Raw genomic sequence first — 18,969 nt, forward strand, 5'->3', positions numbered from 1 at the left:
CCGCCCCCGCGGCGGGCGTCTCCCGGAAGCCGCTCGCGCTGCAGCGGTCGGGCGCTGTGATTGGCTGACGCTGGGGGTCACATGACCGGAGTCCCCGGGAAGATGGCGGAGCAGGCGGGCGCCTCGCCCGAGGACCCCTGGGGGAAGGTGAGTCCCAGGAGCGGGATGGCGGCCGGCGCGGGACACACCGCGGGGCCCGTCTCCCCGGGAGAGGGCGAGACCCCTCTCCGCCCCACAGGCCCGAAGCCGCAGGGGCCTGGGGAACCCAAGGGCGGGGCTTTGTGGGGGGCAGAAGTCAGGTGGGGTCAGGTCAGGGATGGGGTCGGGTCAGGATTGAGGTCAGGGGTCAGGTCAGAGATGGGGTCACGTCAGGCTAGGGGTCAGGGGTTACGTCAGGACTGGGGTCAGGTCAGAGATGGGGTCATGTCAGGCTAGGGGTCAGGGGTTACGTCAGGACTGCGGTCAGGTCAGAGATGGGGTCGGGTCAGGATAGGGGTCAGGGATGGGGTCAGGTCAGGCTAGGGGTCAGGGGTTACGTCAGGATTGGGGTCAGGTCAGAGATGGGGTCACGTCAGGCTAGGGGTCAGGGGTTACGTCAGGATTGGGGTCAGGTCAGAGATGGGGTCACGTCAGGCTAGGGGTCAGGGGTTACGTCAGGACTGGGGTCAGGTCAGAGATGGGGTCATGTCAGGCTAGGGGTCAGGGGTTACGTCAGGACTGGGGTCAGGTCAGAGATGGGGTCATGTCAGGCTAGGGGTCAGGGGTTACGTCAGGACTGGGGTCAGGTCAGAGATGGGGTCATGTCAGGCTAGGGGTCAGGGGTTACGTCAGGACTGGGGTCAGGTCAGAGATGGGGTCATGTCAGGCTAGGGGTCAGGGGTTACGTCAGGACTGGGGTCAGGTCAGAGATGGGGTCATGTCAGGCTAGGGGTCAGGGGTTACGTCAGGACTGGGGTCAGGTCAGAGATGGGGTCGGGTCAGGATAGGGGTCAGGGATGGGGTCAGGTCAGGATTGAGGTCAGGGATCAGGTCAGGGATGGGGTCACGTCAGGCTAGGGGTCAGGGGTTACGTCAGGATTGGGGTCAGGTCAGAGATGGGGTCATGTCAGGCTAGGGGTCAGGGGTTACGTCAGGACTGGGGTCAGGTCAGAGATGTGTCCAACCTCCCTGTGACCACGCAGGTTCCCAGCTCTGTGCCAGAGGAGGCAGATTTCTGAGGGGATGTGACTGGAGGCAAAGCTGCTGGCTGGTGGCTCTCCTGGAGTGTCTTGCCTTTTACTGCATAAAGAGAATCAGATACCACTGCTGACTTATTCCCTGCCCATTTCCCCCCCCCCCCCTCCGCGCGACATTGGGAAGGGACAGAAACCCTCCTGCACTGGACACAAGCCAACTATGGACAGCTGGGATTGGGGAGGAACCATCCAATATGGGTGGATTATTCCACAATTCTACATTTCTGTCACTGCAAAATCTTGACTATCTGGGGAAAACGTCTCTCAAGTGGCTCCAAGGAGTTAAATACACTTAGGGCCAGAGTTGTAAAGGTGTTTAGATGCCTAGTGGGATTTTGCAAAGGAACTAAGGTCCATATCTTCAAATCAGTGGAAGTTTGTGTGACCCAGGATTTAGGTGCTAAGGCACTTTTCTACGCCACTAAGTGCCCATCTGCTTCTTTAGGTAGCTAAATACCTTTACAAATCTGATCCTTGGTTCCTTGGGGGAGGCCTTACATAACTGCTGCCGATGGAGGGACACTAACCAAGCAGAGGACTTGCCTGTTGAATGCACTTAGGTTTCCTGCTTGGCATATCCAGGGAGCAGTGTATTTTGAGAGTCATTCCCAGAGGCTGAGCTTTAATTTTCTATGAATGTTTTGTTCTCCTGAACACCTGGAGCAGAGCTACATGGTCATTTGTCTTTTCTTGTATTCAGTCTTAACATTCAGATAAATATAACAACATAAAAGGGGGAGGAAGTGTTGACTGTGTGTCCATAAGTGCCCAGAGTCTGTGCAGGAACCAGAGTTGGATTTTCACAATTGCTCGACACCCAGCTTCTCCTATTGTCCTCAATGTGTATATGCTTTTGAAAATCTGACCATGTAGTTCTAGAATAAAGTGTAGTAAAATTGAAACCAGATCAATCCTGCAGTCATAGCCTTGTTAAACTGAAGAACAAACCAGTGTTTCAGCCTTCAAGGGAATTGGAAAGCGTATGTGTTGTGTGGGGGCTCATGGGACCACCCACATTGTTCCCACTTGCTGTCACGTGTTGGCAAAATAGTTTATTGCACAAAAAAGCAAATTCACTAAAGAGGAAAGTGCCTCACTCACTGGTTTGTTTCTTTTTCTCTCTTCTCCGCCTGTTTTCTCACGCTGTAATTCGCTCATCCTACAATGCACCAGGTGGATTCTGCATACAGTGACAGTGGACTGGATCCCTGTGAGTAGCTTTGTGTCCTCCTCCTCCCAAACTCTGTCAGGTCACAGCTAAGTGTGCCAGGGAACTGTGGTCACTTTTGTGCTTTGCTCTAGCTTATGCTGTTAGAAGAGGGACAACCTGGTCAAATTTGGTCCAAATCCACAGTCTCTTATCGGACCCTTTGGCCTTTTAAAACAAGATGAATATCTTTTCATCGGAAAAGCAGCACAGATGCAATCATCAATGTATTCTTTGCTCCTTTAATGAGAGGCTCTTGAAGCACTTCGCAAGTCTCCTAGAATTTATTTTCCCCATCTTACAGATAGGGAAACTGGTGCAAAGGATATTAGTTACATTGCTGTGCTTTAGTTGGCTTTCACATCTGGTCCCAATGGCTTTTCAGCATTCATCGCAACTATCTGCACACTGACCGGGACTGCAACAGCTGCTAATCCCTGGAGCTGGTTGCCCTGTGACTTGCCTCCCAGAGTTGATCCCTTCTCTGTCCCAGTTTGCAGTGTCTCTGGGGGTTAGTGACACTTACTCACCGCCTCCTGCATGACGTAGGGAAATACGCTGTGGTATTTTCTCTTTCAGCGCTCTTTGTGGAAAGCACTAGGAAAGGAAGCATAGTATCCCGAGCCAACAGCATTGGCTCCACCAGTGCCTCCTCAGTCCCCAATACAGGTATGGTACCTTCTCTATGTTCCACCAGCTTCTCCAGCACTTCAGTTAATAGGGGCTTTTCCTGCTCTCTCACTCCTATTCAGTCTTGTTCTCCTTAGGTAGATGTTCTCTATGAGACTGTGATTGCAAGAGCTTCCTCTGCCAGCTAGAGCAGAAGTCTTGCCCTTGGGTAGGGAGGATGGTGTTCTGGCTTCCTGCAGGGTAGTTTGATGGGACTCTCCTGGTAATGGCGAACAGAGGAGAGCTGGAGCGAAGGTCTGAAGAAACTTTTTGGCCGACGTTTTCAAGTGCTGAGTGGTGATGGATGCCCGCTCTAAGACACGTTAAAGGGGCCTGATTTCTAGGAAGTGCTGAAAAGTTGTCCCCTCTGTGGAAGGGATCTCAGCTTAGACACCCAGTCCTTCTTGAAATCCAGAATGCTGCAGAGCCTTTCTAGTGAGAATCCTGTGTAGACAAGCCAGCACCCAACCCCAGGGGTCTGCAGGAGAAGCAGGTGGCCTAGTTGGCACCTAGTATCTTTGTTATTGGCCTTCCCTATAATGAATTTCCCCAGCTGCTCACTCACGCTGTGGGCTGTTGTCAGCAGAGATGCCCTTGGACAGGTGGATCTTTACTGTGTTTCGGCCCCATCCTTTTGAAAGTACTGTTTGGAGCTAGTCCATCCAATTGGTAGCTAAGTGGTGTCGCTGGGAGCTGTTTTCAGGCACAGGTGTCTAAATGATCCCCAGTCCAGACACTGCGTGGTCTCCATGTTACCTCAGTAACTGTAGGTATCAGTTTTTGTCTCTGCTTCCTGGGCTCTGGGAGTTGCCACGTGCCCCCAGAGCTGATGGTGACCATTCTTCCGCTGCAGATGATGAAGACAGCGATTATCACCAGGAAACCTACAAAGAGTCATACAAGGACCGGCGCAGACGTGCCCACACCCAGGCCGAGCAGAAGAGACGAGATGCCATCAAGGTAACCTCAGAGCAGCTAGCAGGCTGTTTCTTTGCATGAGAATTCAGACAGCACCTTCCTTTCACATCAGACGCAGGAGGGCCCATTATTCTACAGCACCAGCACCTTGTGTTATTTATTTAGCTGTTAAATTCAGTGTTCCACCAAATGTTCATGATGCTGTAGGGGGTTTGTATCAACTCGGGGGAGCTGGAGCTTTCCACCTTGTTAAACCATCTACCCAGCCAGCTGCCATCATCCCATGCTGTTGAATCTAAAACACGCTGTCACTTCCGCTCTGCCCCCCCTGCAGAAAGGCTACGATGACTTGCAGGCCATCGTTCCCACGTGCCAGCAGCAGGACTTCTCCATTGGCTCCCAGAAACTAAGCAAAGCCATCGTCCTGCAGAAAAGTGAGTCTGGGGGTGGTGGGGAGCGATTTCTGGGCCTGTGCTGGCATTCCCAACAGCTGTGACAAATAGCTTCTGTGCTGGACGGCTGTACTCCTCTGGTCACTGAGCGGGGTACTGGCCAGCCAGAACTGGACCCACCTCTGTTCATGGGGGTTCCATGGGGAAAGCCATCTGAGCTGTAGAACCCTCCCTGCAGACAATCAAAACTAAAATGGCAGGTGCCTTGTTCCAGGCCTCACTGAGTTGTCTGCTCCCTCCCCACCCGCTCCTGGCTGGCTCTGCAGGTTAACACTGTCCTGGTCTCTTGCTGAGACTGAGTAACACTTATGCAATCAGCCTACCAGTGCAAGGGAGGCACACTGTTACAAGGTGAAGCACGAGCTGCCTAGCCCAGTCACCCCCTTCTTGCAGCTCATGGGCATCGAAATCACTTAGGTTGAGGGTGGAAGACTGTGTTTAGGGCTTAGGAGGCTGGGACTCCTCTCAGCTTGGCCACTGCTAGCGTATGATCTAGAGCACCCTGCTCCCCCTCCCTGGAGCTGGGATGTGAAGCACTGGGACCCTCTGAGGAGAGGAGTCACGGAGCCTGGCTCCTGGTCAGTTTGGATGCATGAGGTCTGTGGGGATGAAATCTAGGGCCATGCATCAATCCTGCATGTGCCCCAGTGTCTGCTCCTCCTGTCCCCTGCTGAGCGTCGTCACTGTGACCTCTGACCTGTCTCGAGCATCCTAAACCCTCGTCCTCCCTTTGCTTTTCAGCCATTGACTACATTCAGTTCCTCCATAAGGAGAAGAAGAAGCAGGAGGAGGAAGTTTCTACACTCAGGAAAGATGTCACAGCTTTGAAGATCATGAAAGTGTAAGGAGCAGCTTGTTGCACATCCCCCACCCCAAGGGAGCAGGGAGATAGACACCCTGTTCGTTACATACTGCAGCAGACACCCACCATACTCACCTTTTTCTCCCCCTCTCAATTCCATCCCAGGGCTGGATAGCATCTGACTCGCTGGTCAAGCTGGATTTGACACAGATCCCAATATAGTGCGAGGGGCATGGGCTGAGCAAGGGGACTGTCCATAGGGGGGTGCCAACTCAGAGCAAGGAGCCCCAGCCTGTTCCTGGGTCTCCTCTCCAACATGGAGGGGAGACTGTGATTTCCCTGCATTTATTCCCCTTAAGGAATTTAAGCCCAGAGCCTGCTACCTTAACCATACAGCCAGTGTGAGTGTTGCTTATGGTCCTAACAAGCAAAGTTAAGGGCCTTCAGGAAACACTGCGGCACATCTTTGGTCTCTCTCGCACCTCAAACAGAGCTTTGGAAGGTGTCTGAGGCCAGAGCTGGCTTCCCAAGCCTGCCATTTTATCCGGGTTTCTTTGGTTTGTTTCAGAAACTATGAGCAGATTGTGAAAGCTCATCAGGATAATCCAAATGAGGGGAAAGACCAGGTCTCTGACCAAGTCAAGTTTAATGTTTTCCAAGGCATCATGGATTCACTGTTCCAGTCCTTTAATGCCTCCATCTCAGTAGCAAGTTTTCAGGAACTTTCAGCCTGTGTCTTCAGCTGGATTGAAGAGCACTGTAAGCCACAGGTAAGGACTAGGAGCCGCACACAAAGTAACATGGGGCAAGCTCTTGCATAGGGCCAGACAGCTTCAGTAGATACAAATGCAAAGCAATGCACATTGGAGGGAACGTCTTGAACTATTCCTACACCTTACTGGGCTCTAATTAACTAGCGCCAGGGCCAGTTCAACACCGGGCAGCAGTCCAAGCACGTTAGGAGGTTTAAAGGCCAGGATGGAGATAGCGAATGCAGTTCCAGTCACCCCATCTCTGAAAGGACAAAGCACAAGCAGACGATTCAGGGATGTGACGAGAACGACTAGGGGCATGGAAAGCCTGGGACTGTCTACCAGAGGCAGAACAGGGGACATGATAAAGAGATGCAAAATCGTGCCTGAGGCTGAGGAGGGAGCTGGAGAACTCCTGTTCTCCTGGTCTCCTAATGAGCAAAGGGACCATGTGTGAAACTGAAAGTGGCAAATTCAAAATGAATAGAGAGAGAAACTTTACCCCACTGTTCAGCTGGCATGGTAGTGCTGCCTGCCACAGGAGATCAGGCAAACCCAAGGTTCAGCTACACTACAAAAACCCCTGCTGCAGTGAGACTCAGAGCCCAGGCTCTGCAGACCGGCAGAGAGGGGTGTTTCAGAGCCCAGGCCCCAGTCTGAGCAGGAATATCTACTCTACTATTTTGAGCCTCATAGTGCACGCTCTTCGAGCCCGAGTTACCTGACCCAGGCTCTGAAACTTGCTGCTGTGGGGTTCTTCTCTCAGCGTAGAGATATCCGTAGGCACTTAGCTGGAGAACAAGAGCCCCAGCAAACACGAGCTTTGACAGGGATAGAAACCCTCCTGTTTCAGAGCATAAATGAGGCTCTAGCTCATGGGGGCCAGGGAGAACCTTCCCTGAGGGGCAAGTCGTCATACCACACCTTCTCACACTAGACTTCCTTTCTCTAAAGCAGCTGGTTCTGCTACTGTCAGACAGGAAATGGCCAGGACGAGCCTTTGGTCTGATCCAAGCTGGCAGGTCCTGTACTCTCAGTAATCCTGAGGCACTGAAGCCATGTACCCCATGACCCCCAGGTTTGTTCCCATAAACACCGCTGTGCGTGGCTGGTGCAGCAGGTACCCAGCTGCCTTTCTACGCATGTATTCCCCTCTGTAAGGAGTTCCCTGGTCTGTTCTGGAACCCACAGAGGCATTGCCAAGGTGAATGTTTATTCGTCCCGCAGAGTGACTGATCCTGCCTCCTCCTTGTTCTCCCCAGACTCTGCGGGACATCGTGCTTGGGGTTCTGCATCAGCTGAAGAATCAGCTCTACTGACTGCTCTCCCTGCTAGTGCCCTAGCAGAATGGGCCTGCGTTCTTCATCCATACTGCTACTGGGTACCGCCAGCAGGGACGGAGTTGGGAAACAGACTCCAGGAATGGCTGGTCTGTTTCCCTTGTGATTGTTAAAGCTTCTCTCTGGATTATTTATTGTATTGACCAAAAACCAAAACTGGGCTTATGTACCTCTCCACAGACCCTGTCGCAGTCTGTAGGGACTCAGTCAGCAGAGAAGGGAGTTTAGATGTGGATTAAATATACTTCTCATTGCCCCAAAGGAAGGCAGGAGAGGGTGTCTCACCCAAACTGGCATGGCAGTGAACGGGCCTTGCCTGAGCCCCTGACTCTTTGCAAGAGTGGCAGTAGCTCAGCCGGTGCTACTTTGTAGCAGGCAGATGGTCCTGCTCCCTGTGATGGGGAATGGCCTGGAGTCTTAACTACTGCCTGGTCATCTTAGCAGTGCACATTACTGCCTGCTGGGATGCATACCCTGAAAACCACAGAGCCTGGGCATGAGCTGTAGAACAGATGGAACACAGGCTGTTCGGTTTCCAGGTGAGCACTTGCTGAAATCGCAGCTACCCAGGCACCTTTCCACAGGGCAATGCAGGGCTGTGAAAGGAAGCAGAGAGTGGCGATAGTAAGGGAGACCTCTTCCCCCCCACCCCAGAGCCAGTTGCTACATTAGGATTAAAGACTTGAGCTGGGTTATGAACCCTCCTGCACCAGGCAAACCGATCTCTACTAAAGGGGGTTAGGAAGAAGCTTCCCTTGGGAGAGGTTCTCCCATCTCTGCAGGCTTTCTTGCACCTTCCTCTGAAGCAGCTGGTTCTAGTTACTGTTGAGATGGGTTCTGCACTAGCAATTCCTATGGGCCTCAATCCCGATGGTCTAGTTCAGCCTAGGGATGGAAGGCTGCTTGCTTTACTGGTGTAGAATGACTTTCCAAAAGGCCACACAAAGGAAGCTGGGTGGGTTGGCCCCTCACTGCCACAAGGAGAGTCACTTAATCCCAGTGCTGAAGGGACTCCCCTTCTTGTGCAGATGACCATGGCCTCAAGCCTCTGCTTGAGCCAGCTGCTGACTTGGCCTTTTCGACTCTAGCCACATTTCCTAAACAATTAAACATGCGTGCAGCTTTCGCTACAGCCTTCTCCAGTTTTATCGGTACAGAGGCTGATCTCTGGCAGGCTTTATATGACATGGCACTTTCTGATGAAGTCACACTGTGTGGGAAAGTAGAATAGTCTAGCACAGAGCAGCTGTGGATTCTAAGTAGACGTCTACTCTTGTTTAGAACTATAGTTTTATATATAATAAAGCCTTGATTTTTGTAATGCATTGAAAAAAAATCTCACTAACATGTTATCAGTTTACGTTTTGCAGACAGCTGCTTGTCTGAGACAATTTAAATCAGTTACACCCTGTTTTGTTCACTATAACCCTTCAGGTCTCTTAAAGCAGATGGCAGCTGTCTGCTAAAGCAGCCATGGTGTTTTACTACTCAAACAAGGTGACACTATTGGAATTACCCCCAACAGAGTAACTCTCTTACAACAAGAAAAGGAGTACTTGTGGCATTTTAGACACTAACAAATTCATTTGAGCATAAGCTTTTGTGAGCTACAGTTCACTTCATCGGCTGTAGCTCACGAAAGCTTATGCTCAGATAATTTTGTTAGTCTCTAAGGTGCCACAAGTACTCCTTTTCTTTTTGCGAATACAACTAACACGGCTGCTACTCTGAAACCTCTCTTACAACAGTATTTGTCGATTTTCAATTATGTTCCTACCACACTTCTAAAAGTGACTGTTGTGCGTTTTCTTCAGTTTGGGTATGGTGGTTTCTCGGTGCTGGCTGCCTGCCTTTCAAACACTGAAGCAGGGGCATAATGTTTAAACTGCTGTTTCCATTTAATCAAGGAAATATTCCTGTTGGTCTTGGATTTTATAAAACAAAGCACTTCTACAAAGCCTGCATTGAGTGTCCCTGTTGGTCCAAATGCAGCATACAGCCCCTAGGAAGTTCAAGAGTTTGTTTGCAGCAACATGCCTAACTGCTGAAGTGAATTGCACACAATAGGGGCAGCTACCTCTATGGCCGTACTCAAGCACAGATGGGTAACTCTTGTAAGATGTTGCTTTGCTGTAAGGAAAGCACCCTGTTTGCAGAAGCAGTAGCCTGTGCTGTTAACTAATAAGTGGCATGTGTATTTCTCAAAGGACATTGCTTTTTACAGACCTCACTCAGGTGGAAATGAAATATTTTTCTATCATGAAAAGTAATTATAATAAATTTTTGCTAAGCGTTTTAAGGGTTGTCCCTCTGTTTATTTCTGACACAGAATCACTGGGTTTGCTATGAGAGGTGATAAGGCAAGGGCCAATTTTTCAGAAGTGACTAGTGATTTCAGGATGCCCAACTTGACCCCTTAGCCAGTGTTATGGCAGCCGTTTTGGATCAGCCCTCCCCACCCGGTCATCCCCCGTTATCCGGGTGCCTGACTCGGATGGTTCTCAAAGCCACAGTTAAACCAGACTGGAATACAGCCAGCCTCCCTTTTGTGTGAGCAAAGCGGCCAGGAGGCCAGAGAGCAGTCGGGAGGCCAGTCTTGCTACCACCAGGACATGCAGGGTGAGAAATAATTATGGAAGAAGCAGGCCTAAGATGAGACACAGGGGTGTTTAATGAATCACACTCCTATATACAGCATTACGACATGGTAGATGCTGCGGGAAGCGTTTCCCACCCTCTCTATTAAATACATTGAGATGCCTGTACATCCCTACACAGTTAAACAACTAGTTTCTTTCTTCTCTCCTAAATGCTCCTTTCCTCCCTTTGCTAGAACAAACTCACCTACTTGTTGGCAATCCAACACACCCATAGCCCCGTGGAGAGGCACCATCCCAACTGCCCATTGCAACAAAGGATAATAAAACAACTCCACTGCAAATGAGGATATGATGGGACCTGGAGCTGCCTCAACCCCTCTAGCCACCCTCCTGACTGCAAAGCATTTTAAAACATAAACATATATAAAAGACGCAGGACAAAACCAAGCCCTACAAACAGTGCAAGTTTCAGAAGCGGCTTCTGTTGGGTTCCACACTGGCCAATTTTCTCCCCTGGAGCAGTGGCTCCTATCAGCAACTCAGACAGCCACCGGCAAAGTGACATTGTAATCCTCATCCGTCTCTATCCCAACTTCCTCCTGCACAAGAACAACGCAGCCTCGTTACCAAGAGCACAAAGGAGAGTTACACTGGCTGTACAGCACAGAGAGAATTCAGAAACAGGGCCCTTTCCAGCACTGTGGGACTTACTGAGGGTTACACCACTTGCAGCAGAATACCTGCAGATTTATGTTAATCAAAGGTGGGTGGATCTGGTCGTACTTACAAAGAACTGTTTCTTGCTTTTGGGGTAGCCCTCCAGAATTGCATCAAGTAGCTCAGTCGCCTGGTAAAACAAAATAATTTGAAAGGATATTTAGCTCCATTTCTTCAGAAAACAGACACGTTAAGTGAAACCTGGGCAAGCTCACCAGCGGGAGAAGCTTTACATACACAGCTTAGCAAAGGCCAAAGCGTTAGCCCCCATGGCCACAAGTAATGAGGCTTCCTAGGGTGCACGCCTGCCTTGCACACCCCCCAACAGAGGCCACTACGCAGGCTGCTGAAATTAGGTCTCCTCCCGGTTAGCCATTGCACACGAATGAAAGTGCAATGGTCCCTGGCAGACAGCTGTAGGGTTCCTTTCACCCCATATATTTCAGGCTGTAAGTGATGATAATCTGCTTTGCAAATGGACCACTGGTCCATTTAAAGTGGCAGTTTGGCATCACTATTAGACTATAAACCTGAAGCCCCCCGAACAAGATGACTCTGGTGAGTGGGAGAGGGAGCTGCCACTGGAAAGCCAGAGAGGATGGTTGGGAGCTTGTCTTGCTATGTCTATACGTTGGAAAGCTGAAATCAGAGCCCAGGAAGAGGTCTCCCTGCCAGGATGGCTGCCCTTCCAGCACTAGAAACTATGGGATGGAAGCTGGAGAACAGCAGCATTAGAGTGGGGAGAAGTGGCCTTGTGGTTCCTCCTCCTGGGTGACACCAGAAGGGCCCAGGCATCACCACTTCAAGACTAGTATAAGCTGAATGCTGAAGAGGTTCATAGGTCAATTAGTTCTTGACTAGCTTGACAGCAGGTTGTGGAAACAAGATGATCAGCTACCACAGACCCCCAGGGCTGCTCCATAAATCATTACGTCGCTAGCATTTTTCCCCTGATTGAAACACCCAGTCGCCTCTTGGGTATCATTGCCACCACCCAATAGTGCCCATCTACCCAGTATTCATAATAAAGGTTGCTACCATTCTCTTTCTCCTTCTCCATTCTTTACAGTACAGCTTTTTCTCGTTGTAAACCTGCAACCAACAAGACTGAATGAGTAACATTAAACCCAGCCGCTCCCTAGTGTGAAGCAAGGAACTAGTGCTAGGAGGGGAGGCCAGGCCAGAGCAAGATGCTTATTTAGTGTTCAAGACCATCACACAGTGCAGGCAACTGTCTGACAAATAAGCTCTTTGGAAGTGGGTCTCCTTTTAAAATGGATGATTTGAGAGGCTAAAATGATGAATATCTGTATTAATAAAATGACAACCCAGAGCAAAGGGCTGCAGGCAAGAGTCACTCAGGTACCAGCCTTTATAGCTGCCCCCTCTAGATACACACACAATCTAATGAGGCACACATCGAAGGGTCTGCTGAGAACATTAGGGAGCAGGACATTTCCAGCGACATCAGACTCTGGGATTGGCTCCGCCATGCTGGAGTTAGCCATACTTAAAGCTGACCAGCACTTCAGCACGCCCAGTAGGTAATGCTCAGGTAGTGTGATCAGACTTAAGAGAGGAGGCCACTAAAGCACAGCCTTCGCCTATAAACAGGAACATTGGGAAGTTAATTGAGAAGAGGACAGTTTGTGCTGGAGTTTCAAACCTCTCCCACAACCACTCCAATTCTTCAGCGTTTGATGTCAGATTCGAAACGTCTGTCAGCATTCTAAGGTGCCTTTCATTCTCACATTCAGACACACCACCTGGCTTACAGAAATAGAGGACCCATCCAGAAGGGACAAGCTATTCCTTGTCTACATCTAAGGATCATTTATTGAGTATTTTGTTAAGACAAGTAGCGCTGAGCTGGGCTCTCGGCTGCTGCGTTCGGTGGCACAGCCCCGTCCAGCTCTTTACCTTCTCTTTCTCTTCGGGAGTCACATGGTTGGCTGCAGATTTAATTCGCTCCAGTTTCTCTGTGTAACTGGCACAATCTTTTTTTAACTCTTCAATCTCTTTAATCATCTCTGGGGTTGTCATTGAGCCATTCAGATCCTTCAGTTCTGGAATGGAATCGCTCGTTACCCAGGGATGCCCACAGCTACAGCTCAACAGCTAGCATTAATGTCTGCATGACACCACACTCCATGCTGGCACCGCAATGCGCTGCCTCACAACACACGCTCCATGCTTGGTGCCACACTGCGCTGCCTCACACACACTCCATGCTGGTTCAGCTTCCGAGCTAATCTACTTTGAAATAAACCTGGCAGTAGAAGCGGAAATTCAAACACACCTGATTCCATATGGCGGCAGCTCTGTTGAAGGGTTTGTACTTTTGAAGAAAGCTCCGAGATTTCATTGTCCAAGGCTTTAAACTCAGAATCACTCACTGTGGGAAACTGATCCTGAGCGAGAAGAAAGATGATGCATTATGAATTACAGTAAACAGATGCTCCCTGTACAGTCACCACCACCCATTTTTGACAGAGATCTTTGAGACATTTGTTCCCATGACAGCTTGCTGCAGTTCTCGAGATCAGCCATACACAATGTGCTCCTAAAGGTATCATCTCCATTGGTTATGAGGGGATGGGAAGAGTGCTAATAAATGGCCTAGAATGGCATAGCTTTGGCCATTGTTAATATTAACAAAAGTTCATATGTATTACATTATAGTCTAAACTGGAGACATTGTCTAGGCTGTTACACAGCTAAACAGCAGGTTTTACGTTAGTGAACAGTGGATTGCTGGGTTCCTTCAAATAAAATAATCCAAAGTAAAAGGAAGAACCAAAGCATTTGAATGGAATAAATGCAAGACAGTGTATATTGCTTTGAAACATGAGGAAAGCTGCAGGTGTCCATATAAACATACATACTGGAGTCTCCTCGTGCATTTTGTGCTGAACCGATATGTAAATAAAAGCTTCTCGACAGTGTCTCCTCTGTGCCTGATGCAGCTGTCAGCACACTAACAAACACTACAGGGAAGGCCATGCCTCGCCAAAAGGCTTTACTTGGAGCTGATCTGTTTAGTTTTTCACTCAAGATTGTTTTTGTTTCCTAGGGAAATTGAACAGATTCATCTCACCTGGTCTGGAAAGTATATTTTTTGTTTCCCATAAGCCTTCTCTCTTATTTTCCCTTGTTGAGCCAGCTGCTCCAGTGCTTTCACCACAGCCTGATGCAAAAAGGAACAGGAGTCCACATGAGAACTGGACAGAGCACCAGAAAGCTACCCTGGGGAGTAAGCTGGGGAGGGAAGAGATGAACTAGACAGGCCTGAAGGGCTGTGTGTGTTGTTACAGCTGCAGATATGGAATCTGCCCATGCAGCCAGCCATCTGTGCATCTATCCAGGGGGTTCTTGCTGCCACCCACCACCTGCCTGTGGTGTGGGTTAGCCAGAGGCTGGGGGTTTCTCACGCTGCTGTGGGGGGAAGGGAGGCAGTGGCAGCTCCCACCCATCTGGCAGGGTCACTAAGACGCTCCCTACCAGCTTCTTGCTTGGGTAGAAGGCTCTGACCTGCCTTGGCACCTTGCTCCAAGCAGCCGAGGGATGGGGGGGAGAGTGGGGGGGGAGAGCCTCTGTGGTGGGTGCATCTGTGCAGGCTCCTAGCTCTGCCTGCTTCTCACCGTCTTGCCCAGCCCATGCTCCCGCTGCAGGTTCCCAAAGGCGTCCTGGGCGCTGTGCGGCCGATTCTGGTCCTGGAGGTAGCGAAGCAGGATTGCGGCAGCTCCTCCTATGGGTAAGAGAGGTTGTGTGAGGAGCCCCAGTGGGCCAGCCTTTATTCCACCTTGGTCCCAAGGCCCTCCGGGGACATCGGTTGGTGGCTCCTTCATGGAGCTGTGAGCACGGGCATGTATCTGGCGTGGTTCACCCCCGTACCTGAGGCCTGCCCTTTCTGCAGCATGAGGGAGAACCTGGCGCACGCTTACCTCGAATGCGCCAGGTTGCAGCCCCTGTTGAGGTTCTGGCTGCACTTTTCCCCACACATGTTTTTCGCACACCCTATCTGAGGCCTCACGAAATCGCAAGACCTCCTCATCAACCTCCTCCTGGCTCTAGCTAAAGTCACCATCTATAACATCAGGAGGAAGATGTTGGACGAGGAGGTGCTCGGCAACTGTGGGGCCTATTTCCGTTCCTCCCTCGTCCCACGCATCCGGGCAGAGTTCCACTGGGCAGCGTCTGCTGGCTCCCTAGATACCTCTGAGGAGCAGTGGGCGCTGTCCGGGGTCCTCTGCTTGGTGTCCCCATCCGGTACCCTGGTTTTGAACCGGTGACCATCACTCCGATCCCTGTTTTTTATTAGTTGTCCCTCGTATTCATTTGGTTCCTGGTTCCAGTGGTCCCTCCCGCTAGGCTGGGGAGGGGCCTTTAGAAGTGGGTGGGCTTGCGCCTGCCCACCTCCCGGGTTTTTCCGATAATAAGGACGGGGAAGAGATGGGGCAAGGGGCTCAGCGCCAGGGCTTGGCCACAGCAGGGGCAAGGGAGTGCTGCCTGGCCCTTGGGAAGGGAGGTCAGGTGGGAGGAAGGGGGCCAGGGCCGGTGGGGGTGGTCAGGAAGGGTGACTTGGTCCTTGCGGGGAGGGGGAGAGGACTCAGGCAGGAGGAAGGGGTGGGGGTTGGGTGGGAGAGAAGAGGGGCCTGGCCCGGGGGAGGGTCGGGCCAGAGAAAGTGGGGGGCCGGCCCAGCGGGCTGAGGGGAAGGTCAGGCCTGAGGAAGGGGGGCCCGGCCCGGGGGGGGGGGAGGGTCGGGCCTGAGGAAGGGGGGGGGCCCGGGGGGGGAGGGGGGAGGGTTGGGCCTGAGGAAGTGGGGGGGCCCGGCCCAGGGGGCGGGGGGGGGAGGGTCGGGCCTGAGGAAGGGGGGGGGCGGGGGGGGGAGGGTGGAGGGTCGGGCCTGAGGAAGGGGGGGGGGCCCGGTCCAGGGGGCGGGGGGGGGAGGGTCGGGCCTGAGGAAGGGGGGGGAGCCCGGCCCAGGGGGCGGGGGGGGAGGGTCGGGCCTGAGGAAGGGGGGGGAGCCCGGCCCAGGGGGCGGGGGGGGGAGGGTCGGGCCTGAGGAAGGGGGGGGCCCGGCCCAGGGGGCGGGGGGGGGAGGGTCAGGCCTGAGGAAGGGGGGGGGCCCGGCCCGGGGGGCGGGGGGGAGGGTCGGGCCTGAGGAAGGGGGGGGCCCGGCCCAGGGGGGAGGGTGGAGGGTCGGGCCTGAGGAAGGGGGGGGACCCGGCCCGGGGGGGGGAGGGTCGGGCCTGAGGAAGGGGGGGGACCCGGCCCAGGGGGGGGGTGGAGGGTCGGGCCTGAGGAAGGGGGGGGACCCGGCCCGGGGGGCGGGGGGGGAGGGTCGGGCCTGAGGAAGGGGGGGGCCCGGCCCAGGGGGCGGGGGGGGAGGGTCGGGCCTGAGGAAGGGGGGGGCCCGGCCCGGGGGGCGGGGGGGAGGGTCGGGCCTGAGGAAGGGGGGGGACCCGGCCCGGGGGGCGGAGGGTCGGGCCTGAGGAAGGGGGGGGACGCAGCCCACCGGGCGGGGGGGGAGGGTCGGGCCTGAGGAAGGGGGGGGGGGCCCGGCCCAGGGGGGAGGGTGGAGGGTCGGGCCTGAGGAAGGGGGGGGGGGCCCGGCCCGGGGGGGAGGGTGGAGGGTCGGGCCTGAGGAAGGGGGGGGGGGCCCGGCCCGGGGGGCGGGGGGGGGAGGGTCGGGCCTGAGGAAGGGGGGGGGCCCGGCCCAGGGGGCGGGGGGGGAGGGTCGGGCCTGAGGAAGGGGGGGGGGGCCCGGCCCAGGGCGGGGGGGGGAGGGTCGGGCCTGAGGGCGGGGGGGGAGGGTCGGGCCTGAGGAAGGGGGGGGGGGCCCGGCCCGGGGGGGGGGAGGGTCGGGCCTGAGGAAGGGGGGGGGGGCCCGGCCCGGGGGGGGAGGGTCGGGCCTGAGGAAGGGGGGCGCAGCCCGCGGGGGGGGCGGGGCCCGTGCTCACCTGTCGCCGCGGGGCTCTCTCGGGCCTTGCTCATCTTCAGTCTCTGCGCGGGCCCGCGGCGGGGCGGGGCGGAGCGGAGCGGAAGCGGAAGCGGAAGGAACGCAGCCCGCTCGGCGGCTGCCATGGTTACCGTCCCCGCGTCCGGCCGCGGCCCCCGGCCCCAATCACAACGCGCTAGGGCAGGTGGTGCCTGGGCCGGGCCCCCCCCCGCGAGAGGGGACCCCCCCGGGCAGAGCTGCCCGTCAACCCCCCCCCCGGGCCAGAGCTGCCCGTCAACCCCCCCCCGCTGCCCCCCCCCGGGCAGAGCTGCCCCCCCCCCCCGGGCAGAGCTGCCCGTCAACCCCCCCCCCGGGCCAGAGCTGCCCGTCAACCCCCCCCCGCTGCCCCCCCCCGGGCAGAGCTGCCCCCCCCCCCGGGCAGAGCTGCCCGTCAACCCCCCCCGCTGCCCCCCCCGGGCAGAGCTGCACCCCCCCGGGGAGAGCTGCCCGTCAACCCCCCCCCCCCGGGCCAGAGCTGCCCGTCAACCCCCCCCCAGCTGCCCCCCCCGGGCCGAGCTGTTCACCCCCCCCCCCGGGCCAGAGCTGCCCGTCAACCCCCCCCAGCTGCCCCCCCTGGGCAGAGCTGCACCCCCCCGGGGAGAGCTGCCCGTCAACCCCTCCCCCGGGCCAGAGCTGCCCGTCAACCCCCCCCAGCTGCCGCCCCCAGGCAGAGCAGCCCATCAACCCCCCCCCCCCAGAAGGGCCAGACGGGGTCATACCAAGGGTCCATCCAGCCCAGTGTCCGGTCGGCCGACCGTGGCCAACGCCAGGTGCCCCAGAGGGAATGGACAGAACAGGGAATCGTCAAGTGATCCATCCTCTGTCGCCCATTCCCAGCCTCTGGCAAACAGAGGCTAGGGACACCATCCCTGCCCACCCTGGCTAATAGCCATTGATGGACCTAGCCTCCCTGAATTCATCCAGTTCTCTTTTAAACCCTGTTATAGGCCTCGCCTTAACAACCTCCTCTGGCAAGGAGTTCCACAGGTTGACTGTGCACTGAGTGAAGAACTTCCTTTTATTCATTCTAAACCTGCTGCCCACTAATTTCATTGAGTGGCCCCTAGTTCTTATATTATGGGAACAAGTAAATAACTTTTCCTTATTCACTTTCTCCACACCACTCATGATTTTATTAGATCTCTGTCATATCTCCCCCCCCCACCCCATCTCCTCTTTTCCAAGCTGAGAAGTCGTAGCCTCTTTAATCTCTCCTCATATGGGACCCGTTCCAAACCCCTAATCATTTTAGTTGCCCTTTTCTGAACCTTTTCTAATGCCAGTGTATCTTTTTTGAGATGAGGGGACCACATCTGTATGCAGTATTCAAGATGTGGGCATACCATGGATTTATATAAGGGCAATAAGATATTCTCCGTCTTATTCTCTATCCCTTTTTTAAAGATTCCTAACATCCCGTTTGTTTTGAATGCTGCTGCACACTGCGGGGACGTCTTCAGAGAACTATCCACGATGACTCCAAGATCTTTCTCCCGATTAGTTGTAGCTAAATTAGCCCCCATCAGATTGTATGTATAGTTGGGGTTATTTTTTCCAATGTGCATTACTTTACATTTATCCACATTAAATTTCATTTGCCATTTTGTTGCCCAACGACATAAGTTTTGTGAGATCTTTTCGAAGTTCTTCACAGTCTGCTTTGGTCTTAACTATCTTGAGCAGTTTAGTATCATCTGTGAACTTTGCCACCTCACTGTTTACCCCTTCCTCCAAATCATTTATGAATAAGTTGAATAAGATTGGTCCTAGGACTGACCCTTGGGGAACACCACTAGTTACTCCTCTCCAGTCTGAAAATTTACCATTTATTCCTACCCTTTGTTCCCTGTCTTTTAACCAGTCTCGATAGATGAAAGGGTCTTCCCTTTTATCCCATGACAACTTAATTTACATAAGAGCCTTTGGTGAGGGACCTTGTCAAAGGCTTTCTGGAAATCTAAGTACACTATATCCACTAGATCCCCCTTGTCCACATGTTTGTTGATCCCCTCAAAGAACTCTAATAGATTAGTAAGACATGATCTCCTTTTACAGAAACCATGTTGACTTTTGTGCAACAATTTATGTTCTTCTATGTGTCTGACAATTTTATTCTTTACTATTGTTTCAACTAATTTGCCCAGTACTGATGTTAGACTTACTGGTCTGTAATTGCCAGGATCACCTCTAGAGCCCTTCTTAAAAGTTGTCTGTCTCCCCCACCCAAGGACAGAGCTGTCCATCCTCTCCCCCACCAGGGAGGGGTTACTCTGTG

At 53.6% G+C, this 18,969-nt stretch overlaps 2 protein-coding genes across 2 annotated transcripts; one reads left to right on the forward strand and one right to left on the reverse strand.

The window, feature by feature from the left end:
• Positions 1-43: 43 nt before the first annotated feature.
• Positions 44-10,574, forward strand: MLX (MAX dimerization protein MLX). The gene is made up of 8 exons (XM_073325479.1): positions 44-147; positions 2,409-2,445; positions 3,022-3,111; positions 3,965-4,071; positions 4,364-4,463; positions 5,223-5,322; positions 5,852-6,053; positions 7,298-10,574. The coding sequence occupies exons 1-8, from the start codon at positions 82-84 to the stop codon at positions 7,352-7,354; spliced, it is 759 nt and encodes a 252-aa protein (XP_073181580.1). The 5' UTR covers positions 44-81; the 3' UTR covers positions 7,355-10,574.
• On the reverse strand, positions 10,024-16,816 carry PSMC3IP (PSMC3 interacting protein). The gene is made up of 8 exons (XM_073325480.1): positions 16,657-16,816; positions 14,334-14,440; positions 13,790-13,879; positions 12,992-13,103; positions 12,613-12,758; positions 11,731-11,784; positions 10,763-10,822; positions 10,024-10,574 (listed from the first exon to the last, which is right to left on the reverse strand). The coding sequence occupies exons 1-8, from the start codon at positions 16,778-16,780 to the stop codon at positions 10,515-10,517; spliced, it is 753 nt and encodes a 250-aa protein (XP_073181581.1). The 5' UTR covers positions 16,781-16,816; the 3' UTR covers positions 10,024-10,514.
• Positions 16,817-18,969: the final 2,153 nt, after the last annotated feature.

Source organism: Lepidochelys kempii, chromosome 27 (assembly GCF_965140265.1).
Source record: "Lepidochelys kempii isolate rLepKem1 chromosome 27, rLepKem1.hap2, whole genome shotgun sequence".
Lineage (NCBI taxonomy): Eukaryota > Metazoa > Chordata > Testudines > Cheloniidae > Lepidochelys > Lepidochelys kempii.